Here is a 24,217-nt window from a genome sequence, read left to right as displayed (position 1 = left end):
CCATTACCACTATGATAGTCTCTTATTCCTTGAACAAATACCTTCTCTCTCCCATAATTTCCTTTATATGAACTGGTCTTTGGTGGTTTTTCCCATTAGCAGTTTTGAAAGCAATTGTGGGCTATATTTAGCTTTTTTCCCTCCTGCATCATCAAGGCATTCCAGCTGTCCCAGATGGAAGTAAAACTGCACTATAGCTGACATACTGCATAATTATCTACTGTATCCAACAGTTCTCTGCATTGTTCACAGAAGTATGGATCAGCAGACAGGGCAGTGCTATTATAGGTTCGTTCTTTTTCAGAAATGCACTACTCTTTTCATGATTTTGTTGCTGAGTTGTTTTTTCAGTCGTATCTAGCTTTTCATGACCCCATTTGAGGCTTTCTTGGTGAAGATAGTGAAGTGGTTTGCCATTTCCTTCTCTAGCTCATTTTTCAAATAAAGAAACTGAGGCAGATAGGATTAAGTGACTTGCTCAGGGTCTCACAGCTAGTAAATGTCTGAAACTGTATTTGAACTCAGAAAGAGGAGTCTTTCTGACTCCAGACCCAGTGATCCATGCCACCTAGCTGCCCTTCTCATGATATCCCAGAGCTAACATAAGGGCTCTTTTTTCCTGTGAATATTTTCATGAATCTGCCTGATCAGCTATTTCTCAGCATGGAGTTGTTTCAGGATCCGTAGTCTCAGTTCTCTGTGCCACTATTTTTAGCCCTCTCTTTGTTCTCTGCGTCCTCTTCTCTTTTGTCAACTTCTTCCTCATGATTTCTTCCAGGGTTTTCTTCTGACTGCTTGAATTCAAGCACCGTAGCTTTCATATTATGTATAACCCCTACTCTTCCAGGGTTTTCCCTAATTGAAGCTGCTTCTTATTTATAACTATTTTATTTATTTATAACTATCTTGTTTATAACTATTTGAATGTAGTTTTCTTGAAATCCAAAGGTTTCAGTTCATTGTGATCTCTGTTCTTTTCTGGCAATGTACAGTTTAGCTTCCAACAAACTTTTCTTATCTTTTCCTAGTCTTGGAAGCAAGAATATCTCAATTGTAGCAACACCTATGGTCTTAAATTTTTCATTTCTTGTTCCACATTCAATTGCTTTACACCATATTTCTTCAATTATTTTTTGTAGTCTGTTTTCATAGCATTCTACGTAGTCTGAATATTTCATTGTAAGACCCTTCAATACCAAACCAGCTTCTTTGTTCTCAGTTGTATTTAGATGTTTCCAAAGTTGAATTTTGACTCCCCTTAAGAAATGTCAGTTTTGCTTGTAGATGCTTCTTTTATGCCGTCCTTCATATCCCTGGCACTGGTCATGGATCCCCATACACCACAACAAGGCCCAAGCCTCCACTCCCCCCTAGCTCTCTGGGGGCCAAGAGGACCTGGGCAACCCTCAATCCCAGAATTATCTCAGGGGGTGGGAGTGTGGCTTGTCCACAGGGCTCTACCAGAACTGACCTCACCAGAAGCTGAGCTGTTGGAAGGCAAGGAGGCAGGCCCCTTGGCCCCCTAGTTCAGCTCAGCCCAGCTGACCCAGGCTGATGCCTCACTCACCAAAGATATACTTTTTAAAGTTGAAACTTTATTACTGACTTTTTCTCCATCACTTTCTTAAGTCTGTTCCACGGATGGGGAACCTGTGACCTAAAGGGCCACATGTGGCCTTGAAGGTGCAGGTTCCGCACTCATGGTCTAGACAATCAACAAAACAATAAACCAAGCTCTAATTTATATCCTTTGCCAGTTTTTAAGGTGTAAATACTGACATTATATATTAAATTATCAATATGGCTCTCTAGACCCTATATGAGCTGGGTGGAGCACACCGTTGTGTGTGCCTGAATATCATCTCGTCAGTGTCCAAACCTTTGGACTACATTCAAAATCAAGTTTAATATGGGAGGAAAAGAAGATAGGGAATGGAGAGGGAATGGGAAAGGAGGAGGAAGAGAGGAATAACCACTATTTTACATAAAGAAAAGAATATACAAACATAGAAGAAGGGTAGGGGAAAGAGGCACCTCATGAGCTCACTTTTATCTGAACGCAGAAGGAGACTTGAACACACATGCACACAGAATTTGGTGTAGAAATACATTAAATTCAACAGGAAAACTGACAATGACAGGGAAGAGGGATATGAGGGGGGACAAGAGAGAAAGGAGAGCTCTGTCAGGATTAGTCACAAGCAAAACAAATTTCAGCTTCATAGAACTGATCATAAAAGGGGGAATAAAAGAGAGAAAGAGAGTGCAAGAACCCGGACATTGATGTCCGACCTTAGTGATAAGGGGAGTAAAAGACTAGGAACAGAACACTTTCTTTCGTCAAAATCCTTCTCTTTCTCCACCACTTTGTTCTTTGTAAAGAGGGCAACAGAAGAGAAAGAGGGAAAAGCAACAGGTTGAGACAAAGAGAAATTCATAGTTTATAATCATAACAGTGAATGGAATGAACTTACCCATGAAAGGGAAGAGGGTTGTAAAATAGATCTATCAGAATTCCATTATGTTATTTACAAGAAACACACTTGAATTATAAAGATTATTAATACTAAATTAAGGTGGATAGATATAAAATAAATACACAAAATCATTAGCCTTTCTGCACATTCCTAGCACAATCCAATAGAAAAAGATAGAAAAATAAATATTCTTCAAAATGATGAAAAAACATATAAAATATTTGGTAATCAGATACCAAGGCACACATAAGAATTATACAAACACAACTGCAAAACACTATTTAGAGAAATAAAAACAGACAAATATTTGAAGAGTTATTATTTGTTCATGTTTGGACAGTACCACAATAATAATTATAATACTAACTAAATTAGCTCAAATTATATCCAATATATATCAATATATACCAATAGGTATATCAAATACCTATTCTAAGTACCATACATATATATGTATATGTATATATACATATATATATATTCTTACATAGGTATATGTTGTATCCCCAATAAAATATAAATTCCTTGAGAGAAGAAATTGTTTCATTCTTTGGATTGATTGACTGATTGATTATAATGGTTGATTGATTTCCACAATTTGTTTAGCCAACCCCCTCAATAAATGCCTATCCATATTTTCAAGCCTAAATCAAATTCCACTTCCTCCAAAACATTTTCCATGAATTCCTACCTGTAATGCTCCTTCCCCTTAAAATATCATGTATCAATTTGTTTTGTAACTCTACTGTACTTATAAGATTGTACATTATAGTTTTCTATGTGTGTGTCCTTTCTCAATAGTGCTTATGTAAACTTTGTATTCCTGCCTGCACCTAGCTCAGTGCTGTACGCGTGGTAGGCACTTATTATTTACTGAACTGAATTAAATTGAATCTTGATTCTTACCACAGTTCTATAATGTAGGCAGGTCAAGGATCATTTTCCCCATTTTATAGATAAAGAAAGTGAGGCTCAGAGGGCTGAAATGATTTGCTCAAGACCAAACAATAAGACAATGGCAGAACCAGGACTCTTGATTCCAGGTTCCTTGACTCTCTCCACAAACTACAAGGATAAAAGCACTATCCTTTCTCCCTTCAGTCTTGAGCACATATGCAACTGCATGGTAATATTCATGGACTCTTAAGTCTGCTCCTTGAAGCCCAGTAACTATATCCTTATTTCCTTCTTCCCTACCCACCTACCACCAAATCCTCCCCTGTCTGTTTCCTAATAGATTCCTTTTGTTCTGGTAGGTTCCTACTATCTCACCACGACCTACGGGGCCCTGGAACATATCAAGAACTATGACAAGATCACTGTCACAAGGCAGCTGAGTGTGGAAGTACAGGATTCCATCCATCGCTGGGAACGCCGCCGGACCCTCAACAAGGCCCGAGCCTCTCGCTCATCTGTGCAGGTGAGCAGGAAAGAAAAAAATGCACTGAGCTATACATTGAAAAGTAATACCGGTTATAGGTCACACACAAGTTTTATATAAACCAAATTTGTGAGGAGGAAACTGCATTTCATGTTGATGACCTTATCTTCCCCAGGTATACTAGAAATTCCTAAAGGTCCAGGGAACTTGTGTTCTGCTCCTTCATTCTACTTCTCAACCTTGGGCATGGTGCTTGTTCAGTAAACCAACAAGTGAATCAGTGAATGAAGTACATAAGTGAATGAGTAAATGAAATGGATAAGTGAATGTGGTTAAGTTAATCAAGTAAATAAGTGAGTGAAAGTTGAAGGGAAGGGCTTCTAGTTTGCCCACACTCCCATAACCTTGTCCTGGGAAGAAGATCTGTAGATGATTCTCTGTGGTGTTGCTCAGGGGACTGAGCAAGTTAGGAACTGGATAGAATCTTTTAAAAATTACCTTCTGATACACAGAAAGCTAGTTATAAGTACTGACCACCAGGGGGTATACACTTGTGTCTCAACACTCAGAAAGGCTTGACCACTCTACCAAAGAAATGTACTTATCCAATCATCATTTTAAAAACCTTTATTGAGAGGCTGGTCCATGAACTGCACTGTCCAACTTGCTGTAACCAATCCATAGCCTGGGCCCCTACAAGATTTTCATATCCTCAGAGACATGGGGGCATTGCCCCATGATGCTCTGTGTCCTCCCCATAGCTCCAGGTAAATGAATGAGCCAATGAATTCTTACTTGGAGCATCCAGTGGCAAGTACCCTAGACAAGGGCCAGGTAGTGCTTCTGCCACTAACTCGCTATGTATGACCCTAGGCGAGTAATTTCTGTAGGCCTTAAGATCTTCATCTGAAGAATGAGGATATATTATATCCTCATATATATAATACATACATATTATATATGTTATTATGTATTATACTATTATATCTGCCCTGCCTACTTTACAAGTCTGTACCTCCTTCAGTTAGTTTTCATGGAATAAATGCTTAATGAATGATTATTGAAGGGAGAGAATAAAAGGAGGTTTCGAGAATATTTGAGTTAGAAGGGGCCTTTAGAGACCATCAAATCCAATTCTGTCATTTTACAAGGGAAACTGAAGCCCTTAGAAGGGGAGATGATTTTCTGAACTTGGCACAATGGGACTGACTAGAACTCAGTTTCCTCACTGCCTTAAAAAGTATAAAGAGAATACAAATAGAAAAAAATATATGGGAAAACCTAGCTCTGCTCCTTATTCTAAGTCAAAACATAATTGACCAAAATCTGCTTTTCAACCACAGAAAAAAATTTGCCAGAAATGTTCTCAGTCAAAAAAAATTTTTTTTACCAAAATCTGAGCTCTACTGCTTGTTACTTGTATGATTTTATGCAAGTCCCTTAACTTTTCTGAGATTGTTTCCACATCTGCAAATTGAAAAGGTTAGATTAGTTTTTCTCTTATCTAAGATAGATAATTCACTATCCACATTCATGCATTCACTTATCCACTAACCTTCCATCCATGAAACTTTTTTTATAGCTACATTCCAGTATAGTCAGTTTCCTTTGTAATCCTATGCATTTTATCTTTCTTAATAGTATTTTTCCAATTATATCTAAAGACAGGTATAGCATTCATTTTTAACAAGATTTTGAGTTCTAAATTTTTCTCCTTCCCTCTTCCTAAAATACTAATTTGCTATAGGTTATATATATGTTCAATCATAAAAAACATGTTTCCATATTAGTAACAGTTGTGAAAGAATAGGCCAAAAATAAAAAAGCACCAAAAAAATAAAGGAAATTAGAATAGTATGCTTTGATCTGCATTCAGACTCCACAGTTGTTTCTCTAGATGTGGATAGCATTTTCCATCATGAGTGTCTTGTACTTGTCTTGGATCACTGTATTGCTGAGAAGAGCTGTCATTCATAGTTGAATATCATGCAGCGTTGCTTTTACCGTGTACAGTGTTTTCCTGGTTCTGCTCATTTTACTTTGCATCAGTTCATGTGACTCTTTCCAGGTTTTTCTGAAATCCATCCGCTCATCACCACTTGTTGCATTCATATACCACAGCTTATTCAGCCATTCACTAGTTCATGAGCATCCTCTCAATTTCCAGTTTTTTTGCCACCACAAAATGAACTGCTATAAATATTTTTGTACATGTAGGTCATTTTCCCTTTTTTAAGATCTCTTTGGGACACAGAACTAGTAGTGGTATTGCTAGATCAAAGAGTTTGCACAGTTTTGTAGCCCTTTGGGTATAGTTCCAAATTGCTTTTCAGAGTGGTTGGATCTGTTTGCAACGCCACCAATACTATGAATTTTATCTTGTGCATCTAAAAACTTTTAAGTGTCCATAGGCTGTCCACAGTGTCCAGACTGCCAAGCAGTGGCACAGACAAGATTAAGGGCCTCTGCTCTAAGGCCACAGCTAGCTCTGAGTTCCAGGGGCCCTGAACATGACAAATTGGGTACATCACAGAGGGCTGCTCCTCGACATTCCTCTAGGGACCTGGTCATAGGACTCAGGAGTAGCATATCAGGCCCTGGCTCTTCTCGAATTCCCTGGGTCCAGAAGACAGAATTACCCTGTGTAAACCCAGAGACAAGAAGACAAACTTCTTTTCTAGGCTACTGGGTGGGACAAGTCAATAGTGTTAAATTAAGAGTTGAGTTAAATCCTGCCTTAGATGCTTTGCTAGCTGTGTGATCCTGGACAATTCACTTCACCTCTTTCTGCCTCAGGTTCCTCATCTTAAAATGGGATTATAACAGCACCTACCTCACAGGGTTGTTGTATGAATCAAAGGAGATCACATGTAAAAAAAAGCACTTCTCAAACCTTAAAGCACTGAAGAAATAAGTTATTTGTTTTTTCTCCTTGCCTTTTACCCCAGCCAAGACCCTGCCCATGAACCTTTTTTTGGTTGTTTTTGTCATTCTTCAGGACTTCATCTGCATCTCCTTCCTGGAACCAGACAACCAAGCCCGGACGCTGGCATCAAAGTCGGACACTTTGGCTGAGCAGCTGAGAGCACAGTGTGCTGAGAAATTTGAAGTGGCCCAGCCCCAAGACCACAGACTCTTTGTCCTGGTGGATGGCAAGTACTTCCAGCTGGCAGACGACTCACTTCCCCACCACATCAAAGCCTACCTACTGAAGAGCGAGCCAAAGAGGGATTTCCATTTTATTTATAAAGAGATGGACAGAGGAGATACCCAGACCCCCATTGTAAAGGATCCAAACTTTCTCTGAAAAGCAAGGCTGTCCTTGCCGCTCCTAGTGTGCGAAGGCAGAGGTGTGCTCATGGTGTTTACAGTGTGGGATTCAGGCCTGCAATTTGAATCTCACTAATATGCAGTATTTTCCACAAAGATCTTTCCTTCTACTATTAGAAGAAAACTGTTGTGGATCAGAGCAAGAGTGCACACACACACACACACACACACACACACACACACACAAATCTTCAGAGCTTAAAATCATCTGCTACTTCTCACAGTACATGAAAAGCAGCCAGTCCAACCTCCTTCATTTTAAAAATGAATAGAGCCCTAGAGATGGGAAATGACCTGCCCAAAAGGGGACACAAACCTAGTGAGAAATCAAGTTGGGATGTTTCGAACTCAGGACTCCTGTTTTGGACCCCAAGGCTTTCTCCACTACTACTTCCTGGGCCTCAACCTTTTCCAGAGAAAAGTACACTGGGAAAATTACCCCCAAACTGTAGTAGACAAGACTACCTGACCTTGGGGGAAGGGAGCATGAGGAGGTAGGGGGCTACAACTCTGTTTGCCTGTGGTTGCTAGTCAACCAAGTTCTGCTTCAAAAGACCAAGGCAATGGCAATTGGCCAGGTGTGGATCCCAACCTTGGGTTGTCCGTGACCCCATCCTTTTGAGTAGGGCCCCAGTGTGAGGGTTCATAAAGACTACCCAGAGGTAGGTTAGCACTTGAATCTCTAAAATTTCCTGTGCAATGAGAAGGGATAGGTTTCAGAAATCCCTCTGACACCGTAGCAGGCTACAGGAGCACTCAGGACTTCCACAAGAGACAAAAGGGGAGGCTTTGCCACCATCACTTTGGCCGGACACCTCTGGGGTCAGGGGAAAGGAAGTCCCAATCCCATCAACCCCATTGTTCTTAGGAATGTTTACCTTGTCACAGTAAAGAATAGAGCCCCAATTATCCTCAAATGAAGGAAAAACTGACAAGAACGCATTAACAAGGGATGTAGGGACTCGATGATTAGGGGGCATTGTGTAAGGGTAAAGTACTTATGTTCAATAAACATAATTTTGAAACTGGTGTGTTCTAGCCTGAACATTGAGGATACAAGATGTCCTTGGATTTCCCAAGTTAATTGTTACAGACTGAAAGGAAGCACCAGATCCCTTCCCCTTTGAGCCCCTCTTTGTGGCAGTCATGTTTTCTGTTTCAAGTTGTAAAGCTAGAAAAGCTGCTTATATTTGGTTGTCTCTTGCTGAGCCTTGGGTTGGTCGCAATCTCCAGGATCCAGTCGCTTTCCTTCCATCTTAACTACTCCCTCTGGAAACCAGGAAGCAGTGGGTCTGCTGGTCTCCCGCATAAACACAAAAGAAACTGTTCCTTTAAATCTTTAACAGGTAATTAAGGGTATCAGTCAGTCAACAAACATTTACTAAGTGCCAAGGGCTGTACTAGGCACTAGAGATACAAAAACAAAAGTCAAAATGGTCCCTGCCCTCAATGAGTTTACAGTCTCGTATGTTAGGTGTCAAATGCCCACCACTACCACCTCGTAAACCTGGAGTCAGGAAGGTGAGAGTTCAAATATAACCTCTAAAATTTATTAGCTGTGTGGTCCTATTCTAAGCTAATCACTTCACCGCTGTCTGCCTCAGTTTCCTCCTCTGTGAAACAGAAATGACAACATCTACCTCCCAGGGATTCTTGTCAGTATAAAATGCAATACTTGAAGGTGCTTTTCAAGCCATGATGCTCTATATAAATGGTGACTATAATTATCACTATGTACTCAGCTCTGCGCTATGAGCTGGACTATGAAACTTTCTGTTCCAAGGAGCTTAGAGTCTATCAGAAGAAATAACATGTACACCTTTAAGTATAGTGAGGGGATTGATCAGGTGACCCTGACCAATTGAGAAATACATCTCTCCCATCTTACTTTATAAAATTATAAGATACAAAAAGCAATTAATAGAAAATAGGAGTAAGGTTTTGCTCCTTGCATCCTGAATGTTCAGTAGCATTCAACTCTTCATGACCTTATTTGGTTTCTTCTTGGCAGAGCTACTGGTTTGCCATTTCCTTCTCTAGTTCATTTTATAGATGAGGCAAACAGGATGATGTGACTTGCCCAGAGTCACCCAACTAAGAAGTGTCTGAGGCTGGATTTGGAGTCTTCCTGACTCCAGTCTCAGCAGTCTATTCACTGAGCCATCTCACTGCCCTGTGACATTATAAAAGTCCCGAAGACAGTTTCTGGATTATCATTTTATTCATCATGCTAGCATTTTAATAGAAGAGGTCAGTGGTCCTCTCAGTGCCCAAGATCCTCATGGTGGCCTGGCTCAGACTTACATGCCCTTGGAAAAGTAGGTGTTCCACAGGGCAACAATCAAGTCTAATTGGTTAACAAGTAATGAGAGAGAATAAACATTACAGTGAGGGCCTGGATCTTTTCTAATGAACCCTGACAATGTCATTTACTTCTAAATTACCCCCAGCCTTGGGCATTCTAATCAAAAACTGTATCCTCTCCCAGACAGGAGCAGAGCACAATTCGCTTCCACACCTTGGATTAAATTCTTTGTAAGGCTGGATGGAATTTGACCATGATTAAGGAGAAAGTGAATTCAACCTTCAGAGGCTTAATTTGAAAATGAGGACTTTAGAAAAAAGGAAACTCTGGATCTCCCCAAATCATTGGTTATTAATCATCATTTCTCACAGCTCCTACATCCTAAATACAAACTAAATAAATAAATGCTAAATAAATATAAGGTAATTTAAGGAGAGGGCACTAGCCTCCGGGGAGATCAGAAAGAAAGTTAAGGGTTCTCATAGAGAGATGGAAGGAAGGAAGGCATTCCACCTCCTGGGGACAGTCCATACAAAGGTGAAGTGTCGTATGTAAGGGACTAAGCTAGTTTTAGCCTAGCTAGACCATAGAATATGTGACAGACTTTAAATGCAAAAGGGAGTTTCTACTTGATCCTGGGACTAATAGGGAATTTGGGGCAACTTCCATGGAATTCAGCAATCATTAACTAATTGGATTCTATGTGAGGCATTAGCTGGAGACCCCAAGAGGGAAAAATAAAAACATTACCATCCCTGCCCTCAAGGACTTCTAAACCTTCATGTAAACACGATGTCTACAGACAAAAAAGCATACAGTACCATGGAAAGTGATCAGTACAAAGGAAAGATAAAGCATTGTGGGACTGAGGAGAAAGAAACCATTTCCATTGGACTTCATGGAAAAAGTGGCCTCTGAACTGGGCTTTGACAGAAGAGAAAGTTTTCAATAGGACAAGAAAAAGTGTGCTCCAGGAGGGGAAGGGGGACAAGCCAGCACCAAAAATATGTAAGTAGGAAAGTATGAGTTATGATTAGGAAATTGAAATGACTAAAGCAGCTAGTGGCACAGTGAATAGCACACTGGACTAGGAGTCAGGATGACCTGAGTTCAAATGCAGACTCAGACCCTGAATAGCTATGTGACCCTGGGTAAGTCAACTTAATCTCTGCCTGCCTCAGTTCGTTCCACTGTAAAACAGAGGTATTAATAGCACCTACCTCTCAGGATTGCTGTAAGGATCAAATAAGATAATATTTGTAAGGCTCTTAGCACAGTGCCTAGTATGTAGTAGGCATATAAATATTTGTTTCCTTCCTAATAAAAAAAGGATAGGAAAGTGGATAGAAGAGGGGTTTTGAATAACAGGATAAGATGCTTGTGTTTCATACTGTAGGTGATGGGGAGAATTAATTGTTTGAGAGCTGAAGAGAAACATGCCTTCGTAAGATTATTTGGATGGTTACGTCAAGAGAGCCTGGAGACAGGGAGACCAGTTAAGAGGCTATTACGAAGTTTAGGGGACAGGTTATGAGGACCTAATCAGGGGATAGGAGGAGGGGTAATGGCACTGGATAGATGGTTGAGATGTAGAAAAACATAGACAAGGCTTGGCGACTAACTTAGATGAAGAAGGGAAATCTCAATTATGTTTCTCAGGTTTTGAGCCTGGGTCATTGGAAAAATAGTGATGTCATCACTAGAAGCAGAAAATTCAGAGAAAGATACCATGAATGGCAACTGACAGCTGTAACTAGGCATTCTGGAATCTGAAGAAAATTCAAGTTTTTTGAAGTGTATAGACTATAGGAAATAACCTCAATATTATGACAGAGGATTTCATGAAGGAAGAGATTCCAGGATACTGCCACGTATGGGGGAGACAAAAGCTTAGGACCCCTCTTCTGGTAAGCAAGTTTACTGGTAGCACAAGTAAGTCTCAGGATCCCACCTCAGCAAGCATGTGCCAACCTTTGCCTTCAGTTCCCCTCCACGTAAGCAACTGCCAGTCAGATCCAGAAGCACCAGGATAGGGGAGCACATTCATTTATGTCATATTGCATGGAGACAGCAAAACAGAAGACCTTTTCAGTAAAGAAGTGTGCTCCTCACAATGAAGTCTTCAGTGTCCCATTCTCATTACAGTTCTGACAATCAGGCTCTCCTATAATAGGTTACTGATTAACCTAATGTGCCTCTGCTTGTTAACTCACAGAAACTTAGAGCCAAAAATGATTATTTAGAACAACAAATGAGGAAGCAGGTCCTGAGAGGGAAAATGATGTGCCCAAAATACTTCATTAAATGGCCAGCAAACAGTTACTCAGCACTGTGATAGCCTCTGTGGGGCATTAAAAAACATAGGACAAAGTCTTCCCTGAGGAAACTTTCAGCTTTATAGACAGGATAAGGCACATACAAGAAGAACTAATTATAATAGATAGTATGAAATGATGATTCAAAAAAAGACCTCTCCAAAATGCACTGAGTGTTCACACTCGACAGGGAGAAACAGGAATTGCAGGAAGGGATAAGATTTCTGCAACTGAAAATGAAGACCTTTCAGATGGACAGAATTCTGTGAGTACAGATCAAAAGCCCTGAAGAGCCCTGGCTGGCTAGTATGTAGGGTAAGATATGAGATGAACCTGGATAAATAGATTGGGGCCAGAGCATGGAGGTCTGAATGAGGAAGTAGTCACACCTATGTGTAAAAAACACTCATTTAGCAACATATGTAGAATGGATTTGAACCCAGAGAAATGATTGGAGATGAGGAGATTAATTAGAAGGCTGTTAAAATAGTCCAAGTGAGAAGAGAATGAACTAGAGTGGTAGAGAGCACTGTGTCAGGGAGGTAGATAAAGCCCTGGACCTGGAGTCAGAAAGACCCAAGTTCAAATCTAACCTCAGACACTTACTTACTTGGGTGACCCTGGGCAAATCACTCAACCAACTCCTGATTGCCTCAGTTTCATCTTCTGTAAAATGGTGATAATAATACCTACTTTGCAGGGCTGTTGTAAAGGTCAAATGAGATAATAGCAAAGTACTCAACACCATCCCTAGTACATAGTAAGAATTATATAAATGTTATCTATTATTATCATTACTACCAGACTCCGGATCCATTGAAAAGGTAAAATCAAAGTGACTCCAGAACCAATTAGGTATAAAGAGTGAAGGAGAGGGAAAAATCAGATATGATAGAGATTTTTAGGCTAGGATGCATATTCTTTGGAAACAAATTTTGAATTTGGGTCTAAGGGTGGAAAGAGTCCCAACTAGCAGGAATGGGTGAAAAGTGTAGAGTGACCAATTTCAGCTCAATGTATTTTTTAAAATTCCTAACAATTAGCGCTGTCCCAAAGTGGAATGAGTTGCCTTGGGAGATAGTAAGTTCTACACCACTGGATGTTTTTATGTAGAATGTCAAGGATTTCTGCTCATGCTAATTGTATTGGATAAGATGTCCTCCAAGGTTCTGCAGTACATAGAAGAAAGTTTCCCAAAAACATAGGTGTTCTGGAATATGGATTTGGTTTTGAGTTGTAGAAACATCCAGGGGGCATGAGAGGGTCCAGAATATCCTCTCCAGGCCTACCATCTTCTGAACAGGGGTACTGCCTCTCTGTGATTCATGAAAAGTTTAGTGACTCTGATGAGTTCTTACATCCTTCAACCACCAGCCTATGAAATCTCAAAAATCACACTTCTCAGGCAAAGGGCATGGACTCCAGCAGCATAGACAGAAACACAGTTCAAAGCTGAACCTGTGGTACAGATCATTAATCAGCTCTCAAATGATGAGAGCCAGATCTGAACCCTAGTATGCCTGCACCCAGTGCACACACGTGCATGTGCGCACACACACACACGCGCACGCACACATGCGCGCACACACACACACACACACACACACACACACACACACACAGAAGGACACCAAAGAGCCCCAGCATAGCTCTCATTCTTGGCTCCAAGGAACAAATGAGCCTACTCTAAGTCTTATAACCTTTGACACATCTCAAATGATCCACTCAACTCTGATAGAAACTCACCCTTTACACGGTGCAAATGCAGAATCTGAATAAGACACAACTTTTCCCTAAAATAACAGTAAGACCTTATGAGACACAGCACTAGGATCCAGCACATAAGGCTTCACTAGGGATATTAGTTAGCACCAAAGAACATCCAGTGAATGCCAGCCAAAAACATCAGACCAGGTATTCTGCTGACATCATTCCCTGGATCCTTGCTACAGTGATTCTGTTCAGCTTTTATACAAAATGAGAGACCTTCTTCTCTTTCCTCTTGAGAGGTAACTAGGAATTTAACATAGGTGGAATGCACTCTCTGTGTCCCTAATTAGATCGTAGAGCATAACATTCAGAAATAGACCTTCAAGGGCATCTAGTCTACCTCCTACACATACATATACCTTCCCATCAAAACTCAAGCAAGCATTTCTTTAGCACTTATTTTATGTCTGACACTGTACTACATGCTAGGGATTGTTATTTGTTGTGGTTGGGTCATTTTTCAGTCATGTCCTACTCTTCATGAACACGAAGACTCCCATTCATTGTTTTCTTGCCAGAGATACTGGAGGGGTTTGCCACTTCCTTCTCCAGCTCATTTTACAGATGAGGAAACTGAGGCAAACAGGGTTAAGTGACTTGCCCAGGGTCACCTAGCTAGTAAGTATCAGAGGGCAGATTTGAACTCAAGAAGAGCAGTCACTATGCTACCTAACTGCGCCTAACTCTCCACTCTCCCATCTCTGCTCTTTGGGCTGGCTCCTGCAGTTCTCTATCTTTTCAGCAGATGGTGCTCCCGGAGAGACTTTGTTGAAGTGTCTGGTTCTACCACAGAGGTGTCTGCAACTTACCACCAAATGTGCAGCCCGTAATGCCTCCATTTTTTGAGACCTTCTTCTGCTGGGCACCAAGGTTTCTCAACTTCTCCCTTGATGCAACTAGTTCCTTCTTGGGTCACTCAATCAGGCTTTTCTACTTTCAGTCAATTTATTTATAGTCAATCAGTCCTCCATGCCTCCAGGCTCCCACAAACTGCAGCCTTTCCCACTGAGTCTCCACATTTTCTCCACTTGAAATTGGTTCAATTTCCCCTAATGGAATGGGTTATTCAAATTATCCTGTGACTTCTTCAGGAAACATCTACAAAAGTAAATGGAGAGCAATGGATTTGGTCACTAGTGGGTTCTGATCTGATGAACAAGGTTAGCATCCCCATTTATACTTATTCTGAAGGGAAAAGGGAAGAGGGGGTGGTGGAGGGGAGTAAGTATATATAGAGTACCTACTATGTGCCAGGCACTGTGCTAAGTCTTTTTCACAAATATCTCATTTGATCCTCACAACTACCCTAGGAGGGAGGGAGATATAAGTATTATCCCTATTTTACAGTCTAGGACGCTGAGGCAACCAGAAGTTCAGTTACTTGCCCAGGGATCACATAGTGTCTTAATTTGAATTTGAATTCTGGTCTTCCTTGACTCCAGCGAAGCCTAGCATTCTACCCACTGTATAACCAGCTGCTTAATAATCACCAATCATCATGTCATTATTTTCATTAACTGTTTATATATAAATAGGGCTTTAAAAATTATATACTCATCTAATAAGATATTACAGCAGGGCAGAAGAACATTTTGGGAGACGGGAGATGTAGGTTACGTGCTGAGTAGTTCACATTAATGGTAGTTCACATTGATGTAAGACTTCATAAACGATTTTCAATAGCTTCTTGAGGTAGCTAGTACAAGTATCTATATCCTCATTTTGTAGATAAATCAATTGAATCAAACATGCATTAAGTGCTTACTGTGTACAAAATACTCCCAGGGATGCAAACAGAAAAGTAAGATAATCCCTACTTTCCAGGAGTTCACATTTCTTGAGTAAGCTCTTGGAGGAAACAAAATTGGAGAATTTCAACTGCAAGTCACATGGAAAAGTTGTGTGGTCTTTAGGATGCAACAGCAAAGCAGATGGTAATTCCTCTTTCTTATAATTTCCTGATAAAATCATATCCGTTTTGCGTGTTGAATCATTTGGTGGTGCCAGTGGTTTTGGTGACAAGAATTTTGTTTTTCTGGGTCTTCAGTAGCTGTGCTGCAGCACCTGCAGGAGCAGTGGCCGGCTACATCCCCTCAAATGGTTGTTTCCTGGCTATGAGGGCTGGGTTAGAAGCAGGACTGGTAGTCTGGGAGATGCTGCCACTCCTAGGCCATCTGTGCATGAAGGAAGGGGAACTGAGGCCCAGGAATATGAAGTAATTTGCCCAGGGTCCCACAGCTAGTAACTAGTAGAGTAGCAGGAGCACCTAGGTGGGACAGTGGATAGAGAGCAGGGCCTAGAGTCAGGAAGACTGTTTCACAGATAACACACAGGAGGCACTGGAGGTTTCGGACTCCAGCCTCTAACAGATTCACTCTTGATCTGGTCAGACAAGCAGACAGCTTCAGAGGGATTAATAATCAGCTTGATTCTAGTCTAGTCTTCTCAAATGGTTGCCAGAGAACCAGCTTCTACAGAATTCCCTAAACATCCTTTTTGCAGGGGCTGCTGAAAAGGCGGGGCAACTACCCCTACCTCTTGATGGGGTCAACGGAGACAGGCACACTTGTGCACTCCCTTAAATCCCCTCAAGCCTCAATTGGTTGAGGCATTCACAGATTTCCCCATGGATTCCCCCATGGATTTTCCTCATGGATTTCCCCTTGGTTTCCCCCCTCACTGATCAATGCCCCCTTGCTTTAACAGGGCAATCAGACAAAGAAGGCATCTTGCCAGTATTAAGCTCACAAGTTAACTTTAGCAATATTGTCATTCTACTCGAGCATAGTAAATATCACATTATGCCACCCGTTATCTCGTGACACAGCCTCAGTAGGACTGTCCATCATTATGATTCTAAGAACTACTATCTGGAATACCTGGAAGTATTCTGGGAGTTATTATCTAACACCTGGAAACTAGACATTCCCATGGCCATGGATCCTGAGAAACTAACTCTAAAAAGATAACAAAGTCATCCTTACATATAAAGTCTCATCTTCTTGAGTCCTTGTCTTGAGTTCTTGGCCTCAGACAATTATTAGCTGTAGCAAGCCACTTAATCCTGCTTGCCTCAGTTCCCTCATCTGTAAAATGAGCTGGAGAAGGAAATGGCCAACCACTGCAGTGGCTTGTCAAGAAAACCCTGAATGGGATCATGAAGAGTTGGACACAACTGAACCACAGAGATACGATTAGAACTTTATTCTCTTGACTAATCCTAGAGTTCTTTCTAGTATATGAAATTACCTAAGTCTCTCCCTCTATACTCCAGAGGTACTCTAAGGTGTCTTTTAACTCATGACAATCTAAGGTTGTATAGATTCCATAACAGGTAATCCTCTTTGCTGGATTCCCGGCATATGTGTACCAAGTGACTCAGGGTTATAGATAATTTATACTGTCATACAAGCATCATCAATCAAATACCAAGGAAGTTCCCTAAGTAAAAATTAGAAGCCCAATTACTAATAGCCTTTGGGTATTCATTTAGTATTTTCTTTTCTTCCTTATGCTATTTGCTTGAAAATATCATTGAACCTTGACATGGGTCCATTTCAGGCACCTGTCAGGGATTCATCATATCTCAAGGTAACCATTATGTTTTGATACTGTAGTTAGAAAGACAAGTTTGAAAAAACCTCTTATTTTAATATTCGTTTCCAAATATATTCCTCCTCTACTAGTCAGGAAGTAATTTCCTGTAATAAAGGTGTAAAAAAAAAACCAAACAACTAACCAAATGGAAAAAACTAATACATTTACAACTTCCGACAGCATAAGTGGAGTTCCACATTCATAGTTTACATCCCTAGTCAAGGCAGAAAAGTACAGGCTCTCAAATCTTCTGAGGACCAGTCTTGGTCATTATAATTACAAAGCATTAAATTTAATTTTTGTTCTTTCCATTTATATTGTCAGAGGCATTGTGATAAGAACTAAAGCTAGAGAAACAAGTAAGCCAAAGAAAACACTGATGAATGTAAAAAATTATTGTACCTCTAGAGATTCCCCAGAAAACAAAAAGATTTACTCCATAACCAAAAGCAAAAGAGGGAAAAATTAGATTTTCTTTAAGGACTATATGAATACCCAAAAGAATTGAAGAAATTTTAAAAAATTAAATTAAAGCTCTGGAGGAAAGAATTAGAAGGAGGAAAAAAATATTTAGAAAAGTGGTAAACCTTATCCAAGTAGCACACTCACTAAAATCTAAAATAAATCAAACTGAAATCAATGACTCCATTTATCAGCAAGCAATACTAGAACTAAATCAAAAGACTAAAAAAAAAATAGAACAAGTAAGATTTATGATACCAAAAACAATTGACCTATAAAGTAGGTCAAGAAGAGAAAATTAAAGGATCAATGGACTCCTAAAACCCATGATTCTTTTAAAAAGCTTAGACATTATATTTCAAGAAATCATAAATGAAAACTGCTCAGATCTATTATTAACAAAGAGAAATATGAGGATATAAATAATCCACCAATTGCCTCCTGAAAGGACCCACAGAAGGAAAAATCCCATGAATCTCCTAGCTAAAATTCAGAATTCTCACATCAAAGAAACCATACTGCAGGCATCCAGAAAGAAGCAGTTCAGGTAAAAAGAACCACAGTTAGCATAACACATGACCTGGCCAACTTCTACTATAAATGAGAGATCTTGGAATATAATATTCTCAAAGTCAAAAGACATAGGCTTAGAATCAAGAATAAATTACTCTAAAAGAGGGAAAACATGGATCTTTAATGGAATAGTGGACTTTCAAGCATTCCTCATGGAAACGACCAGAACTGAGTAAGAACTTCGCAAAATAAGCATGAAAGTCCAGAGAAACCTAAGATAATTTATTTGGGCAGTTAGAAGGAGGTGTGTGATGATGTAGTGCTAACAGTCTAATAGGGAGACAAGAAATAAATGTTGTTTTAGAACGTTAATGTCTTCCAAAGGGTAATGAGAAAAAACAGATGTCCTGGGAGTGGATTAGACATTGTTCTGAGGGTTTAAAAATGGGGAAAGAGAAATGAGGGTAAAAGGAAAATATTAGTATAGAAAGGAGGAAGAAGGGGGTAGAACTTCCTATTTCTCATAATTCGGGTTTCTGAGAAAAAGAGTATATTGACAGGGTGTGGGGGGGGGGGTATCATGTGACCCTTACTCTTATCTGAAATGGACAAAAGAAGGTTGAACACAGTTTAGTATAGAAATACATCCAACTCAACAGGAAAACAAGCAGGCATATGGGTGAGAGAGAAGCAGAGTAAAAAGATAACACAGGGGAGGGAACAAAAATCTAGAAACTAAGGGAGTATCTTAAATTGACTCTTAGACAGTTGAGGAATGACTAAAGAAATTGTAGAATATGAATGTAATGGAATATTATTGCTCTATAAAAGATAACAAAAGAGATGATTTTAGAGAATCCTGTGTAGTGCTAACTGGTGATACAGAGTGAATGAAGTAAGCAGAACCAGGAGAATAATTTAAAGAACAGTGACATCATAAAAAAAAAAAAAAAAAGAAACACAATTGCAAAAGCCTTAAGAACTCTGATCAGTACAATTACCACGTCTCCAAAGACCTGTGATGAAGCCTTCTACCTACCTTCTAACAGAAACATAATGGGCATACAGTTTCCACATACATAAAAATGCATGTAGAAATACACATTTTTTAACATGGCCACTGTGTAGATTCTTTTTTGCTTAGATTTGCTTATCTATTATAAGGATTGTTGTTTTTCTTCTTCTCTTTTTCTCAGTCATTAATTGGGAAGGGGGAATGTAAAAGGGTAGTTAGAAATAATAATGCCCCCAAAAGAAGATCATTATGTTTTTTAAAATGCACAGAAAAGAACAGGAGAAAGTTTGAAAGGAACATAAATACTCAGAACAGTTTTGAAAGTAACATGAAGAATTAATTAAACATATTTTTGTTAAAAAAAAAAAAAAAAAGCAAGTCTTTCCTCAATTCCTTCCACTAAGATGGCATCCAGTAAAGAAGGTACCAGTTCTGGTTCTGCCAGTTTGATTTCTACAACCATCATGTCCTCGGGCAAAGGAAAAGGCAAAGGCAGTTTGGAAGATTCAGCTGTGAAGCAAGTGCAAGTCAACAGTCTGATTGTTTTCAAAATAATTAAACATTACCAAGGCGGAGGACAGCGGAATGAAGTTGTCCAGGGAGTACTTTTGGATCTCATGGTGGAAGACAGACTTGAAATCACCAATTGTTTTCCCTTTCCCCAACACACAGAGGATGATGCTGATTTTGATGAAGTCCAGTATCAGATGGAAATGATGCGCAGTCTTCGTCTGGTAAATATTGATCATCTCCATGTTGATTAGTACCAGTCTACATAGGATGGCTCTTTTGTCACCTGTCCTGGATTCTCGATTCAGTTACCAACATGCAGTTGAAGAGTCTGTCGTTCTCATTTATGATCCCATAAAAACTGCTCAAGGGTCTCTATCATTGAAGGCATGCAGGCTGACTCCTAAGCTGATGGAAGTTTGTAAAGAGAAAGATTTTTCTCCTGAAGCATTGAAAAAGGCAAATATCACCTTTGAGCACGTTTGAAGAAGTGCCGATTATAATTAAAAATTCACATCCGATGAACATACGTGGGAACTAGAAAAGACATCAGCTGTGGCAGATAAACATGAAATGCTTAGTTTAGCCAGCGGCAATCATCTGGGGAAGAGCCTGAAACTGCTGATGGACAGAGTGGATGAAATGATCCAGGATATTGTTAAATAGAACACCTATATGAGAGACACCAGTAAGCAGCCGCAAGAGAATCCTCAGCGTCAGCAACACCATCAGCAGGAGAATCTACATTGCCAGAGCAGAGGAGGACCTCTTCTCCGTGAAGAGGACAAACCTTCAAACTTCCTCAGCATCCTGCTAGGATGGATTCATTCCTTATTGACAGCCAAATTAATACTTACTGTCAAAACATCAAAGAGTTCACTGCACAGAACTTGGGCAAACTCTTCATGGCTCAGCTTCTCCAAGGATACAACTACTAGGAAGAGAAAACCCATGACATCTGGTTTGACAAATTGTTTCCAGATAAAGGTGCTGATATATACTGAGGCCACCTGGGGACAGCCCTTCCAAGAAACAGAATTTTCTTTTCTTTTTTTAAAATTTTATTTATTTTTAGATTTCAACATTCATTTCCACAAAATTTTGAGTTCCAATTTTTCTCCCCATCTCTCCCCTCTCCTCTCCCCATAATACCTTGCATTCTGATTACCCCTTCCCTCAGTGCACCCTCCCTTCTATCACATCCCACCCTTCCCTTATCCCCATGTTCTCTCTTTTCTTGTGGGGCAAGATAAATTTCTATATCCCATTACCTGTGTTTCTTTGTTTCCTGTTATATACAATAATAATTCTCAACATTCATTTCTAATACTTTGAATTCCAACTTCTCTCCCTCCCTCCCCATTGAGAAGGCAAGTGATTCAATACTGGCTATATATGTGTTGTTTTGTAAAAGACTTCCATAATAATCATGTTGTATAATACTAACTATATTGTCTTCTATCCTACCCTGTCCCCCTCCTTTTTTATTTTCTCATTTGACCTTGTCCCTTCCCAAAAGTGCTTACTTCTAGTTACTCCCTTCTCCCATTTGCCCTCCCTTCTATCATCCCCCTCACCCCACTTGTCTCCTCCTCTCCTACTTTCCTGTAGTGTAAGATAAATTTTTATACCAAATTGAGTGAGCATGTTATTCCCTCCTTAAGCCATATGTGAAGAGAGTAAGCTTCATTTTTCCCCTCTTATCTTCTCCCTTTTCCCCTCCATTGAACAGGGTTTTTCTTGTCTCTTTTATGAGCCTGCCCCATTCCACTTCTCCCTTTTTCCTCCCAGTATTTTCCTTCCTTACCCCTTAATTTTTATTTTATTATTTTTTTATGGATATCATCTCTTCTGATTCAACTCAACCTGTACTCTGTGTGTGTGTGTGTGTGTGTGTGTGTGTGTGTGTGTGTGTATAAACCCTCCACCTACCCAAATACTGAGAAAACTCTCAAGAGTTACAAATATTTTCTTTCCATGCAGGAATGTAAACAGTTCAGCTTTAGAAAGTCTTTTATGATTTCTCTTTCCTGTTTACCTTTTCATGCTTCTCTTGATTCTTGTGTTTGAAAGTCAAATTTTCTATTCAGTTCTGGTCTTTTCATCATTAGTGCTTGAAAGTCCTCTATACCACTGAATGACCCAGTTTTGCTGGGTAGGTGATTCTTGGTTTTAATCCCAGTTCCTTTGATTTCTGGAATATCCTATTCTAAGCCCTTTGATCCCTTAACATAGAAGCTGCCAGATCCTGTGTTATCCTGATTGTATTTGCCCAGTACTCAAATTGTTTCTTTCTAGCTGCTTGCAGTATTTTCTCCTTGACCTGGGAACTCTGAAATTTGGCCACAATATTCCTAGGAGTTTCTTTTTTCAGGTCTCTTTCAGGAGGTGATCAGTGGATTCTTTCAATATTTATTTTGCCCTCTGGTTCTAGAATATCAGGGCAGTTTTCCTTGATAATTTCAAGGAAGATAATGTCTAGGTTCTTTTTTTGATCATGGCTTTCAGGTAGTCCCATAATTTTTAAATTGTTTCTCCTGGATCTATTTTCCAGGTCAGTTGTTTTTCCTATGAGATGTTTCACATTATCTTCTATTTTTTCAAACTTTTGGTTTTGTTTTCCAGCTGCTTGGTTTATCTCATAGTCATTAGCTTCCCTGAACTCAATTCTCTTTTTTAAAGAATTATTTTGTTCAGTAAGCTTTTGAACCTCCTTTTCCATTTGGCTAATTCTGCTTTCTAAAGCCTTCTTCTCCTCATTGGCTTTTTGGACCTCTTTTTCAAATTGAGTTAGCCTCTTTTTAGAGGTGTTATTTTCCTCAGCATTTTTTTGGTTCTCCTTTAGCAGGCTGCTGATACACTTTTCAAGCTCTTCTATAGCCTGAGCTCATTTCATATTCATTTTGGGGGTACTGGAGGCAGAGGCCTTGACTTCCTCTGACAGTGTACCTTGTTCTTCCTCATCTGAAAGGATAGAAGGAGACACCTGTTCACCAAAAAAGTAACTTTCTATGGTCTTATTTTTTTTTCCCTTTTTTGGGCATTTTCCCAACCAGTTACTTGACTTCTGAATCTTTTGTCAAGAGGAGGGTCCCAGTCCTTCTCCTCTCCTCAGTACAAGACTGAGATTCAAATCAGCTGGTAAATTCCCTGGGGCTTTGAGTGGGGACGGGGCCACCACTGAGGGCTGAGGTTCAGATCAGCTGCTCAATTGCCTCAAAGGCTTTAAGCTGAGCTGCCTGGACAATGGACCCAGGCTGCTTCCTGGACTGGTGTAGCTGCCCACCTCCTGCTGCTGCCACCACCTGGGGCCAGTGCTGTGGGAACCCTGTTCCCCTCTCACCCAGCTGGGAAAGCCCTCCCACACTGACCTTTGGAGCTTTCTTTGTTACTTGTCAGTTGAGGGATCTGGGACCCTCCCTGCTGGGAATTCTGCCCCAGAGGTCTGTTCAGGTCCTGTTCCTCCCACTGCAGTGTGGCCAGGGCTGCGCTCTGTTCTGCTCAGCGTCTCGTGAGATAGACCTTTCCTGTTGGCCTTCCAGGTTACCTTTGGCAGGGAATCTCTTTCACTCTGTTGTTCTGTGGCTTCTGCTGCTCTAGAATTCGTTGAGAGTCATTTTTTACAGGTATTTTATGAGTTGTGGGGGAAGCGCTAGAACACATGCATCTTTCTACTCCTCCATGTTGGCTCTGCCCTAGAATTTTCATAATGCAAATGACAGTACTCAGTTGATATCATTCACTCACTTTGGTAGTAAAATTGTTCTTATGAAAAAATAAAATTTGTTTTTAATATTAAAAAAAAGCAAGCAGCATGAAATGGAAATTCACCATTTCATATAAAATCCTTTTGTGTCCTGCTGTGTGTATGGAAATGGTGTTTGTTTTGTTTTTTTTATGGAGATGTTTATGTTCTGAATTTTTTTTAATGTTAAAATTTCAATTAAAGAAAATTTAAAAAATTTTTTAATTAAAAAAATTTAAAGTAAAACTATGATACGAAAGAGGGGTTGTTCTATTTTGCCCCAGGGATCAGACCTAGAAAAAATAGAAGCTCTGAAGAGACAACTTTATGGATGACATTGATGCAGTTTAGGGACCCCCTCCCCCAAAGACTGGAGTACTGGACAGGGTCATCTCGAATGAATTCACAGATTCAAGCATTCTTTAAGTCAAGATGGCAAAGGTTTACTATAATACCAATAAGGGCAGAGCTCTTTAAAGAGCTTGCGATTTATCAGGAATAATGCTTAAAGCTTATATAGGAAAAGTAGTGGATTATCTGGCAGATATGCTAATTAGGTGATAACTTACAATCTTGGTCACAGACATCATTCACTACTGGAAACCAGGGAAAGGGGTTTCTCAGGAGTATGCTTATGTTCTGTTACATCTGTAGCAAGATAACTTTGTGAGCTGCTGTCTATAGCTTGACCTCTGGATTGAATATGATAACTTTGGGAATCAATATATGATAATTCTGTGGTTATAAGGTAGTTGCTTTTACAAAAGAATTTCTTCAGAGGTCAGCTTTTTCTTGTG

General features: G+C 39.9%; 1 protein-coding gene and 1 pseudogene across 2 annotated transcripts in view; both read left to right on the top strand.

Annotated features, from left to right (window-relative positions):
• The window catches only part of RIN3 (Ras and Rab interactor 3), a 165,195-nt gene extending 156,978 nt beyond the window's left edge, over nt 1–8,217 (top strand). For both annotated transcript variants that reach the window (XM_072623277.1, XM_072623276.1), the window contains exons 9-10: nt 3,734–3,897; nt 6,857–8,217. In XM_072623277.1, coding sequence (XP_072479378.1) covers nt 3,734–3,897; nt 6,857–7,165 — 473 coding nt within the window. In that variant the 3' untranslated portion in view covers nt 7,166–8,217. The remainder of the gene's footprint in view (nt 1–3,733; nt 3,898–6,856) is intronic.
• Nucleotides 8,218–19,421: 11,204 nt separating this feature from the next.
• On the top strand, nt 19,422–20,618 carry LOC140513751 (eukaryotic translation initiation factor 3 subunit H pseudogene; annotated as a pseudogene).
• Nucleotides 20,619–24,217: the final 3,599 nt, after the last annotated feature.

The sequence above is a fragment of the Notamacropus eugenii genome, chromosome 7 (assembly GCF_028372415.1).
Source record: "Notamacropus eugenii isolate mMacEug1 chromosome 7, mMacEug1.pri_v2, whole genome shotgun sequence".
Classification (NCBI taxonomy): Eukaryota; Metazoa; Chordata; class Mammalia; order Diprotodontia; family Macropodidae; genus Notamacropus; species Notamacropus eugenii.
Note: the sequence above shows the minus strand (reverse complement) of the source record. Positions and strands in the feature narration are given on the sequence as shown.